This window comes from Harpia harpyja, chromosome 2 (genome assembly GCF_026419915.1).
Source record: "Harpia harpyja isolate bHarHar1 chromosome 2, bHarHar1 primary haplotype, whole genome shotgun sequence".
In the NCBI taxonomy this organism is placed as follows: Eukaryota; Metazoa; Chordata; class Aves; order Accipitriformes; family Accipitridae; genus Harpia; species Harpia harpyja.
In genome coordinates this window covers 25842348-25867564 of record NC_068941.1, presented here as the reverse complement: position 1 = coordinate 25867564, position 25217 = coordinate 25842348, and the positions used below count along the sequence as shown (strand labels likewise).

Sequence of the window (25217 nt, the reverse complement as noted above, 5' to 3'; positions counted from 1 at the left end):
ACTGCAGTCCTCTGAAAGGCCATATTTGTGGTGCTGTTCAGCAGACCTCTTGCTTTTTAAAATAGTTGCTCAAGTGAAAAAGAATTTTGTGTGGTGATGACACTGGCTCATTATTTACATTTTTTCATGCCTTGTAGCATCAGATGGACCCTTCTAGCAATTTTTATAATTACCGAACTGCTCTGCGTGGAGCCGCTCAAAGGTCCTTGACAGCTCATAGCAACAGAGAGAAGGTATGTTTACAAATGACTTGGCAGTGGGCAAAAATGAAATGTGCTTGTTAAGTTGCATGGTAAGCTTTTGTCTTGGTATTCTGATTCTCAGCAACTCTACCCCTGCTGGGCTTTTAAAAAGAATAAAAAGCCTCAAAACTGAATCCCTCTTTACTGGGAATGTCTAAATATTACCTGTAAGCTACCAAGAAAGTAAATGGAATATTTGAGGAAACCAGGTGGCTCAATGAAAATGGCCATCTTAGGGCTGCCAGTTCAGTTTGGTGCTGACTGAAAGCTGCAAACATAAGTGATTGTTTTGATTATATAAATAAAATAAGTACATTGCCTCAGCTCATTTCTTTTTTGACAGAGAACTTTATCTCACAAACCAGTAATACAGATGGAAAGGCTAAGGACTGAAAGGAGGTTGCTAGTAATTTGTCCTTATAGCTGCTACTTGTGCTAAATTTTAAGTGGTTTATGGTTTAGGGTGGAAAAAGCTTTAAAATTTACTCAGAAAAGGTATTCTAAAACGCAAATCTAGACAAAGCTTGTGTCTAGATTCTGTGGAGTCCCCTTCCTGGGTACAGTCTTTAGATGAGCTTTAAATATACTCTGGAGTTTTTTAGTAAAAATGGTGAGATGAATCAGGTGTTTGTGTAATGCAGTGGGTTGAAATCCACCTTCCAGATTCAAGAGTGGCTATGAACTATGCGTTAACAGAGGTGGCATCTTTCTTTACTCTTTAAAATAAAATAACTTTTGAGAAATAAACTGGATTTCATCACACTTTAATGGAGAATCTCAATTGTGTTTCTTGTGGAAAGGAACCAAATAGCTTCCTGGTTGCTCCCGGCTTAGAAGCAGTTGCTCATCAACTGCTTATAATATTAGGACTTCATGCTGTGTTTAATAAACCTGATCTTGGTGCTCATATAAACTACGGGGCAGGATGAAGCAAATCCATGTGCAGTCTGCTGGTCTATATTGTTGTTATACATGTGTAAATAAAAACAGGGATTTTTTTCTGAGTCCTAAGGGTATGTTCACATATCATTCAAAGTACCAGAAGTTTAAATGTAAGATGCTTACTTCTTTTCAGAGAAAAGTGAGTTTTAAGACTTCAGAGAAAGAACTTACAGATACTGAAATGGTGCAGTGAAGTCTTCCATGGAAATAGTGATAAGTGATATTTGTCTTATCCCCAGTTGCAACAAGGATGTGCAGCTGTGAAAATTTTTGTAAGATGCAAATTAAAATAGAATCATTTTAAGAATGATCCTGCATTCTCCAAAGAAAAATACTTTGATTTGTTTAGTTGGCAGGCAATGCTTCGTTTTGAGCCAGTCAGTGACAAGGTTCATTTTCTTGCATGAGCTCAGGGAATTGTAGTTCAAAAGCCATTTGCACTGCTAGCCCCAAATTTTCCATGCTGTGCTTTAATGTGCATCTCCCCTCATTTACCAAGCAAGTCCCTGTCAAGAGAGAGAGCTGCACTGAGATACCCTTTAGGAATTACGTGTAAGTAGGCACCTCTGAGCTCTTATGTTCTGGAATCTACAAGGAAGAATGAGAAAGTGAAAACAAGAAGGACATGACATAGAAATTAAATTAGTTAGGCATATTGTTGTTCTAAACATGCCTTATAGCCACAGTTGACAAGCAGTGGAGTGCCAACAGGTACTTTAATTGAGAGCTACATGCCAAGAAGAGTTCAAGGTAATGGAAGCAGTTTGGCACAAAGGTGGAAATAAAACTATAGGGATTAGCTTACCATCCAAGGGAAGACTTTCTTTATAGAGAAACATCATGTATTTTAAAATGTAGTGAATGCAACGGGTTTGTGTCATGAAAGAGAGAGAGGTATTATACAGATCTTAGTCCTTTGGTATTTTGCTTACCTTTTGTACACCTGACTTCCTTTTATTTTTCTCTGTAGAGCATTTATGTTTTGATTCAGGACCAGACTGAGAATAATGTTGTTCTTTCTTTAGATTGTAATACCTTTCTTCAGCCTCTTGATCAAAGACATTTACTTCCTCAATGAGGGTTGTGCCAATCGTCTTCCAAATGGTCATGTCAATTTTGAAGTAAGTAGAGCACTGAGTGGGGTATTGATAGAGGGTCAGCCCCTGTAACAGAAAACTGAAGCAGATCATGGTTCAGCTTCCACTGGATTCTGGGAGAGCAAAATTAGACTGGAATTTGAGTGTATCTGTTAATTCTCACAGGAGCTGGGAGGTAGTCAGGAAAAAGCAGTTTTATTGAAGATGGAATGTTTATAGAAACCCTTTCAATATTGACAATTTTTTAGTGGGGAAAAAAGTCAGAACTTTTTCCCAGTGCTCAAATTCATCTAAACGTTTCAACTCACAGGTTTATTATACTTAACAACAAAATCATTCAAATTAGTATTTTAGAGCTTCTTTTTGAATTCCACATGTGAAAGCCAAGTTCATCCTTTGTCAAGATATATATGCAGTATTTTTGTACCTGTAAGTCACAGATAGTCTCTGAATAAACATGTGATAGAGCAGCAGTGAAGGAGTTTTGAGTCCCTTGTCTTTCAGTAGTTCTTCTGCCTCCGATTTCACGCTTGTTATCTGACAGTGTGGATTAGCCAATGATTTGTTTTCTGGTGCTTTGAGCTTTCAAGAAGCCTGGGTCATTTGCATGAAATTACAGTGCATTTCACTTGTAGTCATTGGCTTGAATTAGCCTGGTTCTAAAGCTAGACTATGTGATTATCTGGAATGTCCTTTTACTTAAGGATTCCATGTGCACTTGAGGCATGTTAAACCTTAATTGAAAGAGTTTGTCAATGAAGTACATCAACACACTACATAGGGAAAGGCATAAATTTCCAGCAAGAAAATTGAGCATTTCAGATTAACTAACTAAAATGGATCATCTGGATTTTGAAATGTCAGTATTAAGCATCTACAGACTTTTGATGTGAAAATTACTAAATACTTCACTGTGAAACAGACAAGCATGAGCATCATCGAAGTGAAAAGTTGGGCATAAGGAGAGTTATCAGCTCCTTGAAAAGAAACTGGGTGCAGATCATGATCTGCTATTTATATTTATATATTACAACAATTTTACCATGGTGGAGGAGTGGGAAGGCATCCCAGTTTGAAACAGAAATGCAAAAGTTAGAAGCTGAGTTGAGTCAGATCATGTTCAATTCTAGCTTAAAAGCCAGGGAGAATCCAAGCCTTGGACTTGAAACGAAGCTCCTTCTCTCTTTTGAAAAAATGTTCAGGGTAAATTGCACTGTTTAATATGTAGCATCTCTTCTGTTTTCTCTTGCTATTCTGACAGAAATTTTGGGAATTGGCAAAACAAGTCAGTGAATTTATGATGTGGAAGCAAGTGGAGTGTCCTTTTGAAAGGGATCGGAAGATTCTGCAGTACTTGCTCACTGTCCCAGTCTTCAGTGATGATGGTAAGGAGCTCTGGACTTCCTGCAGGTCTGGTGTCGCTGGCTACTGCTTAGTCTCTTTCCATGTTAAGTTGTTGCTTCCTCAGAGGAAAGAAAGACTTTGTCCTGAGACATCTCTGTCTGGCAAGTAAAAAATGCTTCTCCCTTACAAATGAGAGAAAATAAGATATTTCTTTTTATGTGCACGTGGTCTGTGAGAATTGACATTATCCTTTTCTCTGAAATGGAATTAAAAACTGATTGGATATGTGGTCCCTGTAAATATCATCTGAAGTGCATTTATATGGACTTTCAGGATGCTTTAAGGGGTGCTGCTTGAGAAAGAAAACAGGGACTTCGCTGATTGCTTACAAAGCACCATATCCCTGGGCTTAGTTCTTTCTTTTGAGTGTTTTCTTCCACTCTTGTGCTTTTGAGTTTTTGCTAGTTGTTTTCCCCCCCCAGGGTAGTCTTTGTTCTCATGCACTGTTTGTTAGTATTGTCTGGATGTAATTATAAGCAATGCTATACTTCCTAATGGGATTCTAGAACCCTAATCTGAGGGATGGATAATACAAGCCTGCTTCATTTAACTTCAGTCCACTTTCCAGGGAGAGCAAATTTTAAAACGCCAGTAGGCCTAACATTGTATTTGCTTCTGATTGCAGCACTTTACTTGGCTTCCTATGAAAGCGAAGGTCCCGAGAATCACATTGAAAAGGACAGATGGAAGACGCTAAGGTTTGTGTCAGAGGTTACCCACATCAATAAATAAAGAGAATGGGATACAGAGCAAGCATCAAACAGTTATAATCAAATGGCACGCTACATGTTTCAACAGATGGGGCACAGCATCATTGTAAATCCCCTCTCCAATCTGGGACTCTTAGAAAAAAGAGAACAGTCAGTCTTTATCTTAACCCCCCCTCAAGCCTTCTCTCCCTTAGGGGATGGGAATTAGAGTAAGTAATTTTGTGTCTTAATTTCTTGTGTTATTCAGTGTAGGAAAAATATTTTTTAAACTTCAGAGAAATCTCTACTTCCTCACAAGTACCATACAGAGCACTCTGGTTTCCAAGCAGCTATTGCATCCCTTTATGCACCTAGCCTTTCAGACAGGAATGAGGCTTGCACGAAGATCACTCTGGGGCAAACACATTCATGAAACAGGTAACAATTTAGAGTCCAGGCTGGGAAAAACAAATTTAAGCAAAATCCTATTTTGGGCTTTTCTTCTACTGCTGGTTGAACATAGCCTCACCAACTCTTTCATTTTACTAATTGTGGAAGGATACATGAACCATTATGGCAGTGTTTTAGCTCGTGGTTTGCCAATCAACGTTTTTGGTTTGGTTTTTTAAGTTGGATTCATGGCAGCAGACAAAGCTAATCAGGTGCATAGATGGAGACACAGAATTAAGCAGGTGTATGAATAGTCTGTGTTTTCACCCCTACGCCATCCACTTTAGTCTTAAAACTACTGATATCCCAAGGAACTGACCATTAGTTATGTGTTCTTGTCACTGTTGCAGGCAGCTGGTACATTAACACCTAAAGGTACCCATGGATATAACATCCCAACTCTTGTGATCCACTCTGCAGCACTGCAGAGAGACAACTGTATACCACAACCCTAAGGATTCTCCTCAGGCCATGTTAGTTTTTCCTGGGATATCACAAGGGGATATAACAATTCCATCTGATAAATCCCAGTTATTTTGGGGAGAGGACAGAAAGGGAGAGTTACTCACACCAGTGCACAGACACTCTGCATTGCACAGCCTGGCAAAATGGACAGACAAAGAGTCTGAACTTGAAAATCTGTGATAATGTGAACCTCAGTTTCACAGGATCCTTATCTGAGGCACTCTGAAGCTGTCTGAGAAGATTTACATCATGCTAATGATTGTCTTTATTTACGTTTCCCTCTTCCTTTCAGGTCAGCGCTTCTGGGCAGAGTCTAGTGCACAAGATGGCTGCTGTTTCTGCTGTTGCTACTTTATGTGGATTACCAAGGGGCATGGCTTGGTTTATTTTTCTTAAAACCGAGTGGTATTCAAAGTGATGGAAAACATGCAGTCAGTTGTGATATTGTGTCAGCAAAGATGAAAGAAGTTAACTCAAGAACAAACAGGCAGCTTCTCACATCTGACAGATGAGATAAAAAACACAGCCCATTCGGCTGTTATTCAGGCTTAAGTATTGATTGAGGACAGTGCTGACATAATCCTTTGAAGAGCTCAGATGCTGCCTATGAATCATTTCACACCTGGATGGAAAATTTTTCCCCTTCCTTTTGCTACAGCTTGCTGCTACAAGGACTTTGCAGGGTTGCTAGTAGGTTATGGAGGGGAAAAAAAAAAATCACCATTCCTTTCAGTGAAACCCAAGTCTGCATTGGAGAACTTCTATTCCTAAGAAGCTGAATATAGCCAGGAACTTTGTCTTATTGGGATTACTAAGAAGGGAAAGGACTGGACACAACAAATTGGCTGCTGGGGAGAGTTTCTCCCCACCACTGTAACGGTGGCTGTGGTTTTTTTCTTTTTCCATTATGTTTTTGAGTTGGCTGCTGGTAGGCAAACTCACTATTATTGTAAGTTATTTAAAAAATATAAAATAATAAAAATCAAGGCTGTGGTAGCAAACACACCTGCTACAAAAATACAGTAGCTATGTAGCTTGGACTATTTTACAACTTCTAGGGAGGTTTTTTCTTTCAGTTGTTTGGAACTAACCACTACATGCTACAGACACTGTTATTTTTACTATAGAGTTTTGTTACTCTAATTTTCCATACTTGACCACCTTCTTATACTAGGTTGATCAAGCTGACTTTTCTAGAATAGTCTTTGAGAAACTGTTGTACAAACTGTGTTGAAATACAAAAATATGTTTTTATTAAGTCATTTTTATAATTGCTTTTTTTTTAAAGGGTAACAATGGAGAACACAATCCACTTTGAAATAGCAAGATGCCCAAAAGAAAAAAAAGATGAGGCTGCTTTTCAAGCACAGCTGTGAACAAAACAGTCTCCCTGTGTGTTTGCTTTATGGATTATGTTTAATGACTGTGAAGTAGTTCACTGTGTTACACACCTAATAAGTTTGTAGTAGCTCTGAATACTTGGTCACTCTATTTATCCTAGGAAGAATCTGATGGGGGAAAAAAAGAAACTGTAGCTGTAGAATACCCTGGACGCAAAATCACTAAGCAAAACCACATACCTGGCAAAAAAGGTATTTGCAATTATCCTGCCACTGTTATTTAAAAAAGAAAAGAAGTAAGAACGAATGTATCTGTTTGTTGCACTGCATCTTTTCAGTTTTCAGGTAAGCTGGTTTTTATGTTCTGTCCATGCCTTTTCAGAGAAGTATTTAATTTTTTAATTCTGTAAGAACATGCTGAAGTAACCTTCATCAACGGGGATACTGTCCTTAACTACAGCCTGTTTGTTGGTACAAGGTGCTAGAAGTCACCAAGTTACATATTCCATGAGCACCAGCACCAGGGCCTTGAGCCCTGACAGTGGAGGAGGATTCCTCTCCTCTCCCATTCACTGAGTTAGGGTGGAGGAGAACGAAGAGGCTAACTTTGAAAGGAGGAGACTGCTTCTGCAGTTCATAAACTTACCTCTCAGCTTTCATCAGGTGAGGTCTTTCCCATCTTCCCTTCTACATCCTTCCACCATTGTTGAGGCTTATAGGCAGGACTCCGTTTATGCAAAAAGCTGGGGAAAATTGTGCATTCCTCTTCCACATCTTCTGGAAGTAGGATGATATGATAATAAGGTACATAAATGAGCTTCCATGGTGCAATGTTTGCTATTCTTGTTAACCTGCTTTTTACATTTTTAGTTCTAGGGAAAGCCAGAGGGTTGAACAAAGGGTTAGCTTACCTGTAAAAATAACTTCTCTCCTTCCCTCCTCCACTGTTTGACTACTAGCCTGGTTTAGAAATGGATTTGTTATTTATGCAGTTGGAATGAAGCCTTTGTAAATAAAAGGAAAAATAGCATTATGCAGCCTCGGTCCAGAGTGCGGGCTCCATGTGTTGTCTTGTGGGCCAGCTTCTCGCCAAGAAAAGGCAGCACATACCAGAGTGATTGCTACGGAGGAGGTGGCTGCTGCCTTGGCACACTAGCTGGGCAGCAGGTGCAGGAGCCTGTGACTGGTGCTTGAAAGGGGAATGCAAACTCCCTAGCCCTGGGCAAGCCAGAGGCTGCTCCTGTAGGCATTAATGAACTCAATGTTTGATGTTAGAGCGATACAAGTCTTATTGTGTACTGTACCCTCTGCTCCATCACTCGGTGCAGCCACTGTGCTGAGCTTTAATTTTGAACACCCTGAGCTACTGTCAGACTGTTAAACTGTTGGCTTGGAAACAGCCGTTCAGGCCTATCTGTAGCAAATGAGAGAGAAAATGACCAACTCTTCTATGGCTAACCAGCTCCTGAAGGAAACATCACAAACTCCCTGAAATGAGGAGTTACAAGAACTCATTAACTCTACAAGTTGAGTGTTCAGCCAGGACTGAAAATCCCAGCAGTGCTGACAGATGCTCAGTGCTTAATGGGGACAGAAGCAACATCAAAGTCTCCTGTATAAATGGCTCAAACATTACTTATTTCTTTGTGGTGCACTTTCTTCTTGTGGTGCAGAGACAAAAACTGGGTCTTACAGACCCATATGAACCAACTTGTTCAAAAGAGTCTAGATGTCTGGCTAGGCCCACAAGAACACCTGTCCTTATTATCCAGATATTTCCCTTTTCTCCTACTTGGGTACAGCTTCATGGCCTCATCTTGAAAAGAACAGTCAGTTGCATGCAATAATGCGCAAAAGCCTATTTACAACTGTCATCTCTAAAAGAGCAAGCAAGAACCTATGCCTCCATGTGTTTTTTGGGGGGTTGGATTTTTTTTTTTCTTCAGCCTTCCTAGACAGCCTGCTCTTGACAGAGCTGAAACTGGTACTTGATTGAGCACTAAAAAGAACTTTTTTGGATAACAGGCAAAATGTCATTCATTTTCCAAGACTTCTGTTCTTCTGGGGAATTCTCCCTGTCACTGGCTGGCTTTCCTTGTACTAGTTGTGTGCAGCAGGACGCCTTGTGGGCTTCTTGCACTATGTCTGCTGGAAAAGAACAATCCTTTGGTAGTGCACCAGTGTCTGCTTTTTCTCTCAGCTCCTCTCTGTCTCCTCTTGGTCATGCTGAGCAGATTTTCCCCACATAAAGGGAGAGGCTAATCCCTAGAGATGCATTCCCTGCTGCATCAGACCCAGATAGCCTGCTTCTACCAAGCAACTGTATCCTAACCTGTGCTTTATGGTCAAGAGGTCCTGTGTCATCAGCTGGTTTTTAGCTTGAGGACACAGTTGGTAAGGATTTTCAAGGGAACTAGTGTATTTACAAGGTTACTTTTGTTTGGCATCTGCCAAGATGACACTTCACAATGAAAACTGATAAAGTTCAGGGAGTTTAGAAGCAAGAGTTTAGTGCCAGAAAGTGTATTGTTTGATACCAGCAAACACTGCCATTATTCCACTGTGCTGCATTAAGCTCTTCTGGAATATGTTTTTTTCTTTCTCCTTTATTAGAAACTTTTAGCTATAGTATGATCCAAAAGGATGTCTCATTATAAGCCAAGTAAATACACTGTCCTTCTTTCATGGAGATTACTTTTCAGGAAGAAAAATGTAAAAGATAATGTGAATAAAGCAGCTGGTTTTCATCAGTTATTTATGTAGCCAAAGCAATCTGAGTGCCAATGACACTGTGGGGCAGGATTTTCTGCTTCCTGTTAGTGCTTTTCTCCCCTGCCCTGTGAAGTCCAGAGGTTGGAAGGGGAGGTGGTTCTTAGGTGGACTTCTAGCTGCAGTGGAAAGCAACATCTGGAGCCAGTCCATTCCAGAGAGCAGCAAAGAAAACGAAGCATCTGTCTTGGTATTATAGCAGGATCCTCTGTAAGCCCTGAAGTTTGATCTAGTGGTCAAAAGATGAAATAGCCTTTTCTTTATTGTCTGATAACTCAATAGCATTTACATTTGGGATGCCTCACTGCTTTTTAAATGTGTTTTTTTTCTTGGAAGATGAAAGTTCAAGGCTGGTGATTCAGAATGGAGTGAATGATGTGAGCAAAGAAGTTCAAAGATCATTTTGTTGTCAATCAAACAGACCAACTCCATTTGTATGAATGATCCATCTATTGATAATGTTGCCTCTAATGACAGAGGTATGTTTTGAAGCTACTGTGGGAGGTATTAAAGCAACCACCTTGATAATTTGTTTTCTATTTAACCATAAAGGTATAACACATTTGGACAGCCAACACTCCTGGGCAGAGACTTTTTTATTTCTCTTGGTATGTGCAACTGCGATAGAGTGTTTACTATTTCTCTATTAATAGACAAAAACACACTAACATTTTCTTTGCTGTGTCTTTCAGAACTGGGCCATATTCCACATTTCTAATCTTGCCAACCTACTCAAAATTGAAAGTACGAAAACAAGACAGAATACATGTGAAAAACTATGCTGCTTGCTTATTTTAACATATACAGGAGGACTTTTTTTACTAGAGGTTGGTAGAAAGTCAGAAATAATTAGGGCTGGGAGCAAGCCAGTCATTTCAGAAAGAGTTACACTTTCCTTAGACCTCCTCTTCCCCGGACAGTTCAAACAGTTGCAGTTCTGCTTTTCCATAAAAGAAGCTAGAGGAGGATCTATGGAGTAATAGAAAAGAGGATCTGGTAGGAAATGAATTGGCATCCCTTTCCTGAGACACATCACTTAATTGTAGCCAGCGGTATTGAATAGAAAGAAGTGCAAGCAAGCAAAGTTTAGGTTACAATAGTTTGCTTGACATGCATATGTTGAACTTCAGGTTTGGTGGCAAAGCAGCTCCACTCAGAAATACCGTAGTGACTCTCTTATAAAGGTAGTCAGAGATATGCTGTATCTGCTAAACCAGGCAATAGTGATCTTTTGCTTAAAAGGAAATAACGTGAAATTCCAACAGGAGTAACCTGGTAATATGACAGCAGAAGTTGATATAAAATCAGAGCAGTTAGTAAGGAATATACTTACCAGTGTGGTTAGGTGATAGTTTAGAAAAATAGCATGTGAAACATGAGAAGAAAAAAGTAAAGGATATGTTTATCGGGGTGCATACAACATGATGTTTCTTGCTATTGCTGCTGCCAGGGTAACAATCTACTCCAATGCTAACAATGGAGAATGTTACCATTTCCCCTTAATTTCTGTTCACACAAATGTATTAGTTTTTTGGTACTCGTTTCTGTACAGCAGTTCAGAATCAGGCCTGGAGGAAATAGCAGGCAGTGTTCCTTGATCCCTGTGTAAGCCCAGCCAATTTGATTGATAATCAACAGAACCAGTATTCAGAGGCTGTTGGCCCCCCACTAAAATATGCTTACAGCATTACGTATTCTCAAGCAACATCGCAGAGAACAGATCTCATTTGAAGACACAACTGGAATTCTAAGGGCTGAGCATTAAGGAGATCTGATCTGCGTATCTCTGTTTCAACAGGTTTATGGTAAAAACTTGAAACTGCAATACGTGTTGAGCTGTTTTCACAAAAGACTGTAATGAAAATATACTCTGGAGCAGTATTCACAGGGTATGTCATTATTAGATTAGGTTTCAAGGAAAAATAAAGGTATGAGAACAGTGCATCACAGAGTTAATTTTTTAACAGGACAAAATTTTCCTTACAGTCCATACAAAATCAAATATTTTCATCCCAGGAGGCTGCTTTTATAATACAGAGTTTTAGGACACGGTACACCTTTTGTTGATGTGCTATTAGATACATGTTATACTTAAGAAACTGTCAGTCACCTTCTTTAGAAGGAAAGCATGCATTTATGTAAGTCCATTTATATTTCCGTCTATACAAAATTTCCATTTATATAATAGAAGCATATTTCATTGGATTATTTAAATGCTGCTTTTCTTTGCAAAGAATAAAACTCTCTCCTTTTTATTAACTGCCTTGCAAAATAATACTAGTTGCATAATGTCTTGTGAAGAGCAGCAGTTGTATATTTAGCTGGTTTTCAGTAATTATTTGTGAATATGTTAGCTAGTAATGAAATTAATATATCACAGGCTTGGCTTGTTTTAAACAGCTGCTTGGCCTCAGAGACCAAAAGACAGAAAATTAAGCAAGGGGAAATGAGCAAAGTAATGTAACCTGAGGGAACTAGAACAATTGCTGCCAGTAACTGGGGGTACACGGAAAAGGTTTCTGTTCCCCAAGATTTTGGACAGCTGGTCTGTGAATTTATTCTGAACAAAAGTTGGGTTTGTAGCTATACATCTTCAAATGCTTCAGAGTATAAAGGGCTCAGTAAACTAGCCAGGCAGGAATCTTTTCTTTTCCTGTGAGTAGTGTGAAAGGCTGTGTGCACTGTTAATAGGAAGAGGTCAGCACTCAGCAGCTTAAGGAACTGATCTGTGATACCGTCTGTATCCTTGGGGAAGTCGATTGAAGGTGTATTGCGTCTCCTCCCATGTAAAGGCAAACTGGGGTTTATCCTCTTCCATTAGGGGAATCATAAAAAACATACCCTTGTCATCTGTCGTGGTTTAAGCCCAAAGCACCACAAGGCTGCTCGCAGTGGGATGAGGAGGAAAAAAATACAAAGAAAAGCTCATGGGTTGACACAAGGACAGGGAGGGATCACTCACCACTTGTGGTCATGGGCAAAAAACAGACTTGACTTGGGGGAAAAAAAAAATCAATTTAATTTGTTAACATTCAAATCAGAGTAGGATAATGAGAAGTAAAAAAAAAAAAAAAAAAATCTTAGAACACCTTCCCCCCACCCCTCCCTCCTTCCTGGCTCAACTCCACTCCCGGTTCTCTCTACCTCCTCCTCCCGAACGGCGCAGGGGGACTGGGAGTGGGGGTTGTGCTCCATTCATCACACATTGTCTCTGCTGCTCCTTTCTCCTCAGCGGGAGTGTTGTTCCAAAAGTGGGAGTGTTGTTCCAAAAGTGGGGTCGTTTACCTGGTGCGCCAGGTATGCGCCAGGTACGCACCAGAAACGCCAATATACACACAGAGCAGAGATATTTTATTCCAGGTCATGTTTGTGCAAAGATGGGGGCTAGGTGGTAAACCACAAAGTTACCACACCTCATACCTAAACGGGCAAGCAATTTATACAGTTTAGTTTTACATATTTAGTTTCCAAAGTTCTTCCCCAAAACTATTACTGGTAGTTGCTTATCTACCACAGTTTCTATTGGGCTAGTTTTCCCGGCTTCAAATTAAAGGTACAGTGTTCTTTTATTCTGCAGCGGATGCTCAAGGAGAGTGGGGCGAGTAAGTCTTTTGGTCTTGAATTGAGTCGGTGGTCGTGATCTCCCCCTGCCGCCTTTACCTTTCCCCCAGTTACTGAAGATCTTTGCTGACTTCATGGCTGTTAGCAGTTTTTCAACTTTCAGCGCCTCCTGGGGTAGGATGTTCCCTTCTTATCAATCTTTTAGTTCTTTTTCAGGGGCACAGTTGTTAGCAAGGCATGCATTGTTTATACAAGGGGTATCTTGTTTCACGAGACCTTTGTGGCCTTTTTAAGGTGGCTTAAGTACATCAGGAGGACTCCTCACACTCTTCCCCTGCTCCAGCTTGGGGTCCCTCCCACAGGAGACAGTCCTCCACGAACTTCTCCAACGTGAGTCCATCCCAGAGGCTGCAGTTCTTCACAAACTGCTCCAGTGTGGGTCCTTTCCGCGGGCTGCAGTCCTTCAGGAACAGAGTGCTCCAGCACAGGCTTTCCCACAGAGTCACGGCCATCTTCGGGGGCATCTGACGGCTCCAGCATGGGGTCCTCCAAGGGCTGCAGGTGGGCAGCTCCACCGTTCACCTCCATGGGCTGCAGGGGGGACAGCCTGCCATCTCACCACAGGCTGCAGGGACATCAACCTCCTCCGGTGCACCTCCTCCCCCTCCTTCTTCACTGACCTTGGTGTCTGCATGGGTGTTTCTCTCACATTCCAATCCCCTCTCTGCTGCAGGTTTCCCCTCTTAAATATGTTATCGCAGAGGCCCTGCCACCATCGCTGATGAGCTCGGCCTTGGTCAGAGGCAGGTCCAACTTGGAGCCGGGGAAGCTTCTAGCAGCTTCTCACAGGAGGCACCCCTGCAGCCCCTCCCCTGCTACCAAAACCTCATCACACAAATCCAATACAACATCTAAAGCAGCCATCCATGGGTGGGCAGCTGCCTGCATTGACGTTACTACTGAGGTTATGCTCAGGACAGCAGCAGTTAGTAGAGTATTACTGTTTAATCTCCTATAATTGATTGTTAAATGCCACCTCCTGTCTGGTTTACTGACTAGCCAAACTGGTGAGTTATATGGGGAATGTGTGTGACTTGTGATCTGTCTTTTCTCAAGGTCGTTAATTACTTCTGAAATACCCCGTTTGGCAGCGGATATTGAGAAATGGGTTACTCTAGATTGCGGTACTGCAGGAGCAACCTGCAAGGTTTTCACATGGGTAGCATCTGTCCCTTTGCCCCCGAAACTCCACACCCTGCCATTGGGCAGATAGCATTGCTTGCCCACCAGCACATCGAATCCTACCTAATACGTTTCCCTTACACGGGCTCAGAGCCGCTTCCACAGCTGTCATTCTCTTTTCCCCGGGTAGCTAAAGTTGAGTTCGAGCTGCCCCCATCACTCCTATTGTGTTTACAGTCTTTCTTGATGGTTTGATTCCTAAGCCTTCAGCTTGCTGCTTATTTAGAACACTAATTTGGGCCTCTGTAACAATGAAGAATTCTAAACTTACCTGTCTTGGACCCACAGGGATATGTGTATAAGGTTCCTTAGCAGCAGACCATTGATTGCCAAGAATTCAGCACGTGGAGTGGGCGGCCTCAACCCCAAACTGCAACTTCTAGTTAACTCCTCCAGTTCCCCTTGCAATGCCGCAAAACGGTTAAGCTTCCCTTCCTGGGGCGGGGGGGGCTGCGGTTGCCGGCGTTTCCCTCTGGACCCCAGTTTTCCCCTCCAGCAATTCCACCAGCCTCCGGATGCGGTCGGCGGATTGCCGGTGCAGCACTGCTCCGGGTGCCCCCAGTGCTAACGCTTTCCGCCCGTTCCTTCCGGGATCGTGGGTCCGACCCGGCCTGCCCCGGGGAGGGGGCTCAGGCTCCCGGGGCGGCCGTTCGGGGCGGGGGTGGCGACTGCCTTGCCGGACCTTCCTGCTGCCACCGCGGCGCCGCCGGGCTCCGCCTTTCGCGCCCGCGGGTCGCTGCATCGTGTACCACTTCCCCCCGGGTAAGCACGTAGGCGGGCGGGTTCCGAGGGCTTTGCTGCTTGCGCTCAGCGGCCCCCTGAATCCTTTCTCTGAGGGAGCGGACATCTGTTTTTAAAGCGTCCGGTAGCCCTCTAATAAGGGGTCTAAGGTGGCGGGGGTCCACTGGTGCAGCCGTCAATATCCTTTGCTGCCCCTTTTCGTACATTGCCTGGACACACGGGGCTTTTTGCACTCCCTCCGCTAACTCCGACAATCCGTCTCTCCTTGGGGTCCGCACGCCCAGCCCAATAGGCTACTCAGGACGTTATCGACTGATCACCTGCTGGTCCATCACTCAGAAACACTCCCGGTCCCCAGAAACCCCTCGCTTCATCATCACTTAATAGTATCTGATCTCCCCCTGTTAAAGAAACCCTCCACAAATACTCAGTTTTCAGTTCAGCCAGGTGGGCCCACAAAACTGCTGGGCATGCTGCAAGGGATTGCATTTCTTACTGGGACGGAGAACAGAGATTAGGCTTGTCTTCGGAAGCCATAAGGCAAGTAGTTAGGCAGCGTGAGATCTGTGGAATAATACAACATGCTCACAAAGCGCGGGTGATGAAACAGCGCACGTGATGGGAGAAATGCATGTTTGGAGAAGCCTGGCCAGCAGGTTACATAGCCTCCTTTGGTTCCAGCAAGACTGGCAGGCACTGCAGTCTCACAGTGGCACAGCTATGACCATGGTGACTAGAAGTTTTCTGCTGGGAAAACAAATAGGAGTAGCATCCTAGGAGAAAAAAATAAGTGTATCTGTCACCATGGAGTGCCACTTGAGCTAGAGTCAGATAATGAAAGTCCTTTTGAAAAAAAAAAAAACATCCAAGAATGGGCTGCAGGTCACAGAGTAGACTGGGTACATCATACTCCCTATCACCTCTGGCCAGCTGGAAAGATAGAATGGTACAATGGCTCACTTAAAGCCATGCCCAAGTGCCCTGGAGAAAGAATCTCCAGGGGTGTGAACCTCCCCTCCAGGAAGCTATATGACTAATCAGCACAAAGCCAGGAAACTGTCACCATGAATGTCATCATTTTCTGCCCTGCAGAAAACCTTATATTCCTGGGTGAAAAAGTACCAGTCAGGTATGCCAACACTTGGATTGGGAAGTGAGTTTGTGTTTCTCACCCTGCAGCTGTTGAAATCCCTTAGGAGAAGATGAGATTTTAGCCTCTAATTCCAAAGGGGGAGATCTCCTTAGCGCATAAACACGTTCTTGTTTTCAGTAGGAGCATGTACTTGGTACAAGTAGGTACATTTTTATATTGGGGGTGGTGGTGGTGGTCCATGTTCAGTTTATTCAGCATGGTTGTAATAAATAGCTGAAATGTGACCCAATGTTGACAGATAGGATATAAAATGTGTAAAACTGCTGTCGCCTCAGAAGTCGTTTAACTGCTCTCTGCTGAGGAGTTAGAAACTGCCTTGTCACTAAGTTCATATTTAAGTAAAAAATAGCTTCTACTTTGTTGCTATTTCCTATGGGATTCGTTATTTGGGCGAGTATTCTATATATGCTGTATACTCAATTTTGCTATTTCTTGTGTCCAGGCTTGACTAGGTGTTAGGGGTTTGTGTGGTGGGGTGTTTTTTGGTAGCGGGGGAAGGGGCCGCAGCGGTGGCTCCTGTGAGAAGCTGCTAGAAGCTTCCCCGGCTCTGAGTTGGACCCACTTCTGGCCCAGGCCGAGCCCATCAGCGACAGTGATAGCGTCTCTGGGAGAACAGATTTAAGAAGGGAAACCTGCAGTGAGTAGGGGGATTGGAATGTGAGGAACACCTCTGCAGATACCGAGGTCAGTGAAGAAGGAGGGGGAGTCGGTGCGCCGGAGGAGGGGATGCCCCTGCAACCTCTGGTGAGACGGCAGGCTGTCCCCCCCCAGCCCGTGGAGGGGAGTGGGGGAGCAGATGCCCACTTGAAGCCTGTGGAGAAACCCACGCTGGAACAGTCAGATGCCCCCAAAGATGGCCGTGACTCCATGGGAAAGCCCGTGCTAGAGCAGCTCGTGACTGAAGATCGGCCCACGGAAAGGACCCACACCAGGGAAGTTTGTGAAGAACTGCAGCCTGTGGGAAGGACCCATGCTGGAGAAGTTGGTGGAGAACTGTCTTCCATGGGAGGGACCCCACGGTGGAGCAGGGGAGGAGTGAGGAGTCCTCCTCCCCCTGAGGAGGAAGGAGCAGCAGAGACAAGGTGTGGGGAGCTGACCCCAACCCCCATTCCCTGTCCCCCTGCGCCGCCGCGGGGAGGAGGGAGAGAGAACCGGGAGCGGAGTTGAGTCAGGAAGGAGGGAGGGGTGGGGGGAAGGTGTTCTAAGGTTTGGTTTTACTTCCTGATATCCTTGTTTTGATTTGACTTGTAGTAAATTAAATTGGTTCTGTTTCTTCCCCAAGTTGAGCCTGTCCTTTGCCAGTGACCATAAGTGGTGAGTGATGCCTCCTTGTCCTTATCTTGACCCACGAGCCTGCCTTTATATTTTCTCCTCATCCCACCGTGGCCGGGGGGCGGGGAGGGGAGTGAGCGAGCAGCTGCGTGGAGCATAGTTACCAGCTGGGCTTAAACCACAACACTAGGTCATGATTTCTTTTAATACAGTAGACTGGCAAATAAATGTACAGTAACACTGCTAAGGGGAAAAGCACTAAACTTTGCCATATCAAATGTCCAAATGGATCCAAATCCAGAGGGATTTGGTCAACTTGATTACGCTTTGGAGAAAACAAGGGAAAGGGAGCTAAACAGATGTAAAACAAAGCAAAACCAAGAAAAACAGAAAGTTCATGCCATCTCTGGTAAAAATCTGCTTCTGCATTTTTTTCAGACTACAATTTGTTTTCTTATGCGTCCATATAAGTGAGACAATTTGCCATTGGTTCTAAGCCAGTTATGCCATTGCAAATTTACCGTTTGCCCATTGCTCGTGGGTTTTGCTGCACAGCTGCACTATTAAGTGCTGTGTGACATGGGGATGGTGGAGTAAGCAAGTCAGGAAAGCTGATTTGTCCCTCAGGTGTGGGGAGCATCTCACCTCATCTCAGGTAGATCTGCACGGTGCTGTCACTGTTGTGCTGTTTCTAAAGATAAGGAAAGTTTTTTCTTCTAGAGTTTTCCAGATATCCCCTTCTGTCAATGTTATAGGAAGCAAAATTAAGTTAATAGCTCCCAGCAGCGAGAACATGATTCCAGCTTGCCTCTCTTGAGAATTTTCACAAGAGTCTGGTTTGATTACAAAGGTTGGAACTGAAATTAATGATTTCTTTAGCAGCAAACAGGGTGGTTTTGCTGAGATGGTTTCATGTGCAGTCGTGCAGGGCATTTTCTATGGCACTTTCCATGGCTCCTCAGACTCCTTTAAGTAAGATACGGGACAATGATACCCCCTGCAGATGAAATGCGTCCTGATTTGTTGTCACAGTGCTAAGGCAGTTGTCGTCTGATAAAGCAGCTCTAAAAATATTTCTTAAGGAGGTCAGTCACTTAAGCGTCACAGAAAAAGCCTGCTTGGGAGTGGGCCTCCTGCAGAAGCACTGAGTAATTGACATCTTGATTGGTGATTTAATGGGTTTTGCTTGGAGCACTCATGAGCTGCTCTCTGTTGAGACAGTCTTCCTGAGTGTTTTCCTAGGATTAGGAATATTATAATAATCCATCTTTGGGTTTTCTTTCTGACTGTGTTATCTGGGTTCCCCCACCCACCTTCTTTTTAATGGTCAAAATATATGTCCGTGTTTTCCCTGTAGAACAGAGCTGTTCTTCCTCCTTGTCGGGTCATTCACTGGATGTGCCTCAGTTTGCCTGGAGCAATGGGATTTCCCAAGCAACAGACTGTTGCAGAGCCTAGAGGTGCCAGCAGCCACCAAGGATGTAGTAGACACAGTAACCCTGCAGGAAAGGCAAATATCCCCTCCCTCCTTTCTTACTTAGGAAGAAATGACACCTGTACTGGAGAAAACAAAATGTATCCAAGAAGAAGAGGAGGTAGGGACTGCAGGCAGATGGAGGTGGTCCAGGAAGGTTACACACGCTGTCTGGAAACGCTGCCTGCTGCCAACTCGTCCTGGCTGTCAGAAGGAGGAGTAAAAAGCAGGCAGGACTGTACCAGGCAGGACTAACTGAAGCTGCTCTTTGCAATATGGAGCATCTATGTAATTGACGTTGCTTGGGGATGTGTTGCTTGCTCTGCAGATGGAGTCCCAAGCTGAAACAGCCTCCTCTCCAACTCTGGGCACATTTGCATTTTGCACATTTGCAGAAGCAACCTGCAGTCTTGGGTGCGCAGCCTGCCCTTTCCTTTAAACACCCAGGAGCAGCAGGTCCCTGAGGCTTGAGGAGGAGAGAAAATGAGTGGCAAGGTAGAGGGGGAACAATAATTAAAATAGATCCTTTCTGCATAGCAGAGTTTGGTTTTCCTACCACTAGGCCAAGGTGTAAGAAAAAAGACCCTGCATCCCTTGTTCAGCTTCCCTTGTTCAGCCGACCACCAGATGTCCGCACTGAACAGAAAACTGAAAGGTAGCAGTTGGGAAAAGGAAAGGAGACCAAAGTGGCAGGGAGGGGAAGTGCAAAGGGACCTGGAAGGGCTTATTGCCAGGCCTGAACACCCTTGAGGCAGGGATGATCCTCAGGCCTCTTTTGGCAAGCTTTCATTTCACAGTCCAGGAATATATTCCCACCACCGGGGATGTTGAATTGAGATTGATCTCTTTGGAGAAAAAGGAGGAAAAAAGGAGGTTCCTCCAGTTCCAGTTGGTGTAGTGTAAAAGGAACTAGGCCTTAAGCCTTATTGTTTTAAGACTATTCATATTAGACATGTAACTAATGATTAGAAATTGGTTTAGATATGATTAATAGAATGCAGGTGCTTATAAAACAATATCTATGAGCTGCTTAATTGTTCTATGAGACACCCTCTTCATGGCTGGCTTAAAATCCAGTCAAGCTGAATCAACAGAGGAAGGATCATACATCTTAGACCTAAGACATGGGAGTAAGTGATTAACTTTAGAACAAGATAAATTAATGAAATAACCTGAGTAGTTTCTTTAGAAATTCATAGGTACCTTTGAAGTGTAAGAAGATAAGTGATGATGGTGACCGGAGACCTTCTGCCTATGACCACCAATCTCAGAAGAACCAAGACATGAGAATGGAGAATGGATGACATAAGATGATGAATGATAACGATATGAGAACAGAAAATTGGCTGGAAAATTACAGAGACTTCGGCTGGAAAATTACAGAGACTTTGGATTGGGACAATGGGTGGCAAAAGGGTATATAAGGTTTGGAAACTTTTGGAAGTGGGCCATTCACTGCGGTGGTGGCCCAACTCTGAGTTGTGAATACAACAAACCTAGAGGAACCCACATTTGAAAATTCTTTAACAGAATTGGGACCCCAGATGGGACTCCAGGACACGAGAGAAAGAGAGTAACTGGATATTTCTCTGGACAAACCCGTTACCAACGCTCAGTTGCCGGCAGAAATAATCAGGTGAGTTCACCTAAGAGACTTGGGCACGGGTAGTTCCAGACAAAAGTTATCCTGGGAAAGGAAACTCTTGTGTTTAAAATTGCAAAAATTAGTTAAGAAAAATGGGGTTAGCACCCAGCGTTGAAAGGGGGACGCCCCTTACTGAAGTTTTGGAAAATTGGAAGAAGATACCCTTGGCACAGACATTGCAAAAAAAGAAATTGATAATATTGTGCCAAGTGGAATGGCCATTCCTGATGAGAAATAGAGGAGGAGGGCCAATGGATGGGTGGCCTCCTAAGGGAACATTTAAACCCCATAAGCAAAAGTTTTTGAGAATGATTTTGGAAGACTCTGGAAGTCAAGATATTGATTATTGGTATATTTGGTATAATTGGGCACAACAAAGGAGAAAAACTCCCTTGTTGAAAATGAGGAAAAGTTTACCTCTCTCAGCCCCTGAGGCTGAGGAAACTGAGCTTGTCTCAAAAGGTGCTGACATGTATCCAATGCGTTTGGATTACATCCCAAACCCAAGAGCAGGACCGGGTGCACCTGCTGAAGTTTGTCCAGTAACTGCAATAATGAGGCATGAACCTTGGAAGCAAGGGGATTTAGTAGCCTGGCAATCAAAGATGCCTCGGCTGCGTGATGATGCTGAAAAATGTGCTCAGTTGTTATCGGGAATTGTCACTGATTATACCCCCAATTGGAATGATATGAGGACTCTGCTGCAAGAATTATTTCAGCCAGAGGAAAGAGAAAAGATTTTCCAAAAGGATAGAAAAATTGCTCAGAGAGGCCAGGGGTTAAACCCATGGCCTGAACAAGATCCACAATGGAATCTTACAACCACAGAAGGAGCTAGGGCTCATCAAACTACCATTCAACAATTAATAGAAGCAGTTCACCAAGCTGGTGAGAGAGTAACTAATTGGAAAAAGGTTTTAGAATGTAGGCAGAAACCTGATGAACATCCAAGTGATTACTGGGGATGATTGAAAGCAACTTTGATGAAATATGGGGGCATGACCCATGACAATTTCCAGGAGCCTTTAGCTGTTAGTATTTTTGTAGATCAATCTGCTCCAGACATAAGTAAATATTTTAGGAAACATATCCCAGGCTGGCAGGGTGAAACATTAGCTAAAATTCTAAGTATTGCTGCCTTTGTTTTTGATGGAAGAGCTGAAGAGAAACAAAAACAGGAAGAGGAGAAATTAAAACGAGAACAGAAAGAGGAGAGAGAAATTGGATTGTTAGCTGCAGCAATTACTCAGAATTTTAACCCATGAATGAGGGTCGGGGATTCACTTGGGGAAGATTTAGGGGAAGAGGGGCGCAAGGTAGAGCCCCTCCTGCTTCTCAATACACTAACCCTTTAGAGTGTTTTTATTGTGGAAATTTAGGACATATACAAAGAGAGTACCCACTGAGACCTGTTGCAACCCGAGGAGGATTCCCACCTGACAGACCACCACGACCTCATTCGCAGTAAAGAATGGTATTCCTCTTCTCTGGGAACTAAAAAAGGAACAATGGGACCTGTCGGAATCAAGGTAGATGAGCGCGGTCAGATTTCTGCAAAGGTAAACGGTATTCTTGTTACTTTCCTAGTAGATATGGGAGCGACATTGTTTTTGTTAAATTTTGAAGTCCCCCAGATGTCAAATGAAACTGTGATGGTACAGGGGGTGGTAGGGGAAGAGATAAAATATTTGTCTACTCCTCTGCCAGTAGTTTTGAATGGAAAATTAGTTTGGGGAAGATTTGTAACTTCTCCAAACTCTCCCGTTTTCCTGCTGGGACGAGACCTTTTGCAGGAATTTGGTACATTTATCTCTTTGGCACCTACAGGAATCCAATTAATTATAATGGGTTCTGAAGTAATTGAATTTAAAGAACAAAAACATAGTGATTCAAAAATACCACCTGAATTAGCTGGAGTTCCCAGAGAACTTTGGAGTATATCAGGAGATAAAGTAGGATTATTGAAATCTGCTGAACCAGTTGTAATAAAAACAAAAGGAGGGACTCCTCCTTCAATTTGGCAATATCTGATTATAAATGAAGCCATTCCCAGCATTGAAAAACAAATTGTGCATTTTTTGGAAAAGGGGATTTTGAGAGAATGCCGTAGTCCCTATAATACCCCAATTTTGCCAGTAAGTAAACATAGGATAGATAAGGATGGAGATCCTGAATATAGATTTGTTCAAGATTTATGAGCAGTGAATGAGCATGTAATTGCACCACACCCTGTGGTACCAGACCCTAGTTTGATTTTAACCCAGATTCCAGTATGGGCGCAGTATTTTACAGTGCTTAATCTTACTAGAGCTTTCTTTAGTATTCCAATTGCTGAAGAAAGCCAACCAATTTTTGCTTTCACTTAACAAGGGAAGCAACTTACTTGGACTAGGTTACCGCAAGGCTTTACTAGTTCACCAATGATTTTTTCCCAGATTTTGAAAAATTATTTACAAGACTTAGTTTTTCCAAGAAAATCTGTTCTGGTGCAGTATGTTGATGATTTGTTATTGGCAAGTAAAACTGAGAATGATTGTATTTGAGATACTGAGTATCTGCGTATCCAACTTGTTAAAAAGGGACACTGTGCATCTCCATCTAAATTGCAGTTTTGCAAACAGCAAGTAAAATATTTGGGATTTATATTAAAGCCCAGAGTACGAGAAGTGGACCCTGAAAGAGTCCGAGCAATTCAAGAAATACCAAGACCAGTGACGAAAAAACAGTTGAGAGGATTCTTGGGACAGGTAGGATTTTGCCGTCCTTGGATCCCGAGATTCAGTGAAATAGCTAAACCTTTGCATGAAGCAACTTGAAATGAGGAAATAGAACCAATCGCTTGGGGCACTGAGAGGGAGAAAACCTTTTGTACTTTAAAAGCTGCACTCTTATCTGCCCTGGTGTTAGGGCTTCCTGATTATTCAAAACCTTTTAGATTATATTGTGATGAAGCAAAAGGGGTTGCAAAGAGAGTGTTAATACAAGCTTTAGGACCGCATGAGAGACCTGTTGCTTATTTTTCTTCTACATTAGATCCAGTGACTAAAGGAACTCCCTTTTGTATTAGAGCAATAATGTTGAAAATATTTTGATAAAGAAATTAAAATCCAATTATATATATAAGAGTTTGGTTTGATTAAGAAGTAGAAAATTGTGAAGCATAATGTATAGCAGTGTTAAGTTTGAAATGTAGTCATAGAAACTTTAGGAACTGTGTTATGTGTGACCATAGGAACCTTAGTATTGTTAAGTTTGAAATAAGCAAACCATAGAAACCTCACCAGGAAGATACTGGTCCTTCTATGTTTTGTTTCAAAAACTAAGGAAACCGTCATGGACACCAGTTTGCTGCTTGGAAACCCCCTTACCCTTCCCATGTCGATTTGAGTATCGAGGATTCCAATCAGTAGAGTTAAGTGAAATTGACCAATGATTGTTTTAACATAAGAATATTAATAAGGTGGTATGATTAAAAGACCAATCATTGAAAAGGAATTAACATTTTGTTTGGAAATCTAGTGAATATGTATAACAGGTGTGTATTTAACTGTATAGTTAAACCAGACAGGTGCACACGATAGGTGGAGCGATCCCCTGTGTGCCCAGCGCTGCAATAAAGGAGTGCCTGCTTCTTAACTTCTCATTGCTGTTAAGGAGTTTTATTCCGGATTTCGGCAACAATAACAGCTGCAGCTGAAATGGTTAAGAAAACCAGAACAATTGTTTTAGGTCATCCACTAACTGTTTGTGTACCTCACGAGGTAGAAATTTTGTTAAAGCAATATGCGGAGAAAGCTTTGTCTCCACAACGAGCACATAGATATGAAATCATTCTTTTATTGGCTGATAATTTGAAATTGGAAAGGTGCAACACTCTAAACCCTGCAACTTTAATGCCTTTACCTTCTGATGGAGAAAAAGATAACCATAATTATGCTAATCTCATAAAAGAAACCAGCAAGCCACGAGGTGACCTGAGAAATCAACCTTTAGATAACCCCGATTTGAACCTCTTCACGGAAGGCTCATCTTACTATGAAGAAGGCCGAAGATGTACCGGTTTCACTGTCACCACAGAAACACAGGTACTGCTGGCGGGATCTTTGCCTGCACTTTTGGGTGCACAAGGGGCAGAAGTAGTTGCTCTTACTGAAGCTGCAAAGTATGCAATTGGAGTCAGAGTTAACTTTTATACAGAGTCTAAATATGCCTTTGGTGTATACCATGCTACAGAGACTTTATGGAAGGAAAGGGGGTTTCTGACTTCGGCGGGAAAGACTGTTGCTCACGGACAACAGATCAAAGACCTTTTAGAAGCAATCCAATTGCCCTCTGAAATATCTATGATTTATATAAAAATTCTTTGGGAATTTTTAATAAACTTCATACTCCACATCACCCTGAATCATCTGGACAGGTAGAACGAATGAATAGAACGTTAAATGAAAAGTTAGTGAAAGTATGTAAACAAACTGGTTTGAAATAACCTGAGGCTCTAAATTTGGTTTTGTGGGATATTAGAAATACTCCGAGGCAACCAATTGGAGTTTCTCCAGCTAAGATCCTTTTTCGGAGAATACTTGCTGTTCCAAGTACGTATGTGCCAGCAAAAACTAGCCTTCTAGATGGAGATGAACAGGTAACACAATACCTTTTGTATTTACAAAATTCTTTCTTTCAAATGCATAACCATGCTTATTGGTATCAGGGAATAAGCCCTGAAATTCAAGT

The 25217-nt window shown here is 42.6% G+C and overlaps 1 protein-coding gene across 4 annotated transcripts in view; it reads left to right on the top strand.

Moving 5' to 3' along the window:
* The window catches only part of RASGEF1B (RasGEF domain family member 1B), a 35286-nt gene extending 23944 nt beyond the window's left edge, over positions 1–11342 (top strand). For 2 of the 4 annotated variants that reach the window (XM_052773690.1, XM_052773673.1), the window contains exons 10-14: positions 138–233; positions 2210–2305; positions 3543–3666; positions 4311–4383; positions 5582–11342. In XM_052773690.1, coding sequence (XP_052629650.1) covers positions 138–233; positions 2210–2305; positions 3543–3666; positions 4311–4383; positions 5582–5606 — 414 coding nt within the window. In that variant the 3' untranslated portion in view covers positions 5607–11342. The remainder of the gene's footprint in view (positions 1–137; positions 234–2209; positions 2306–3542; positions 3667–4310; positions 4384–5581) is intronic. The other 2 variants (XR_008232947.1, XR_008232946.1) reach the window with 2 other exon arrangements.
* Positions 11343–25217: the final 13875 nt, after the last annotated feature.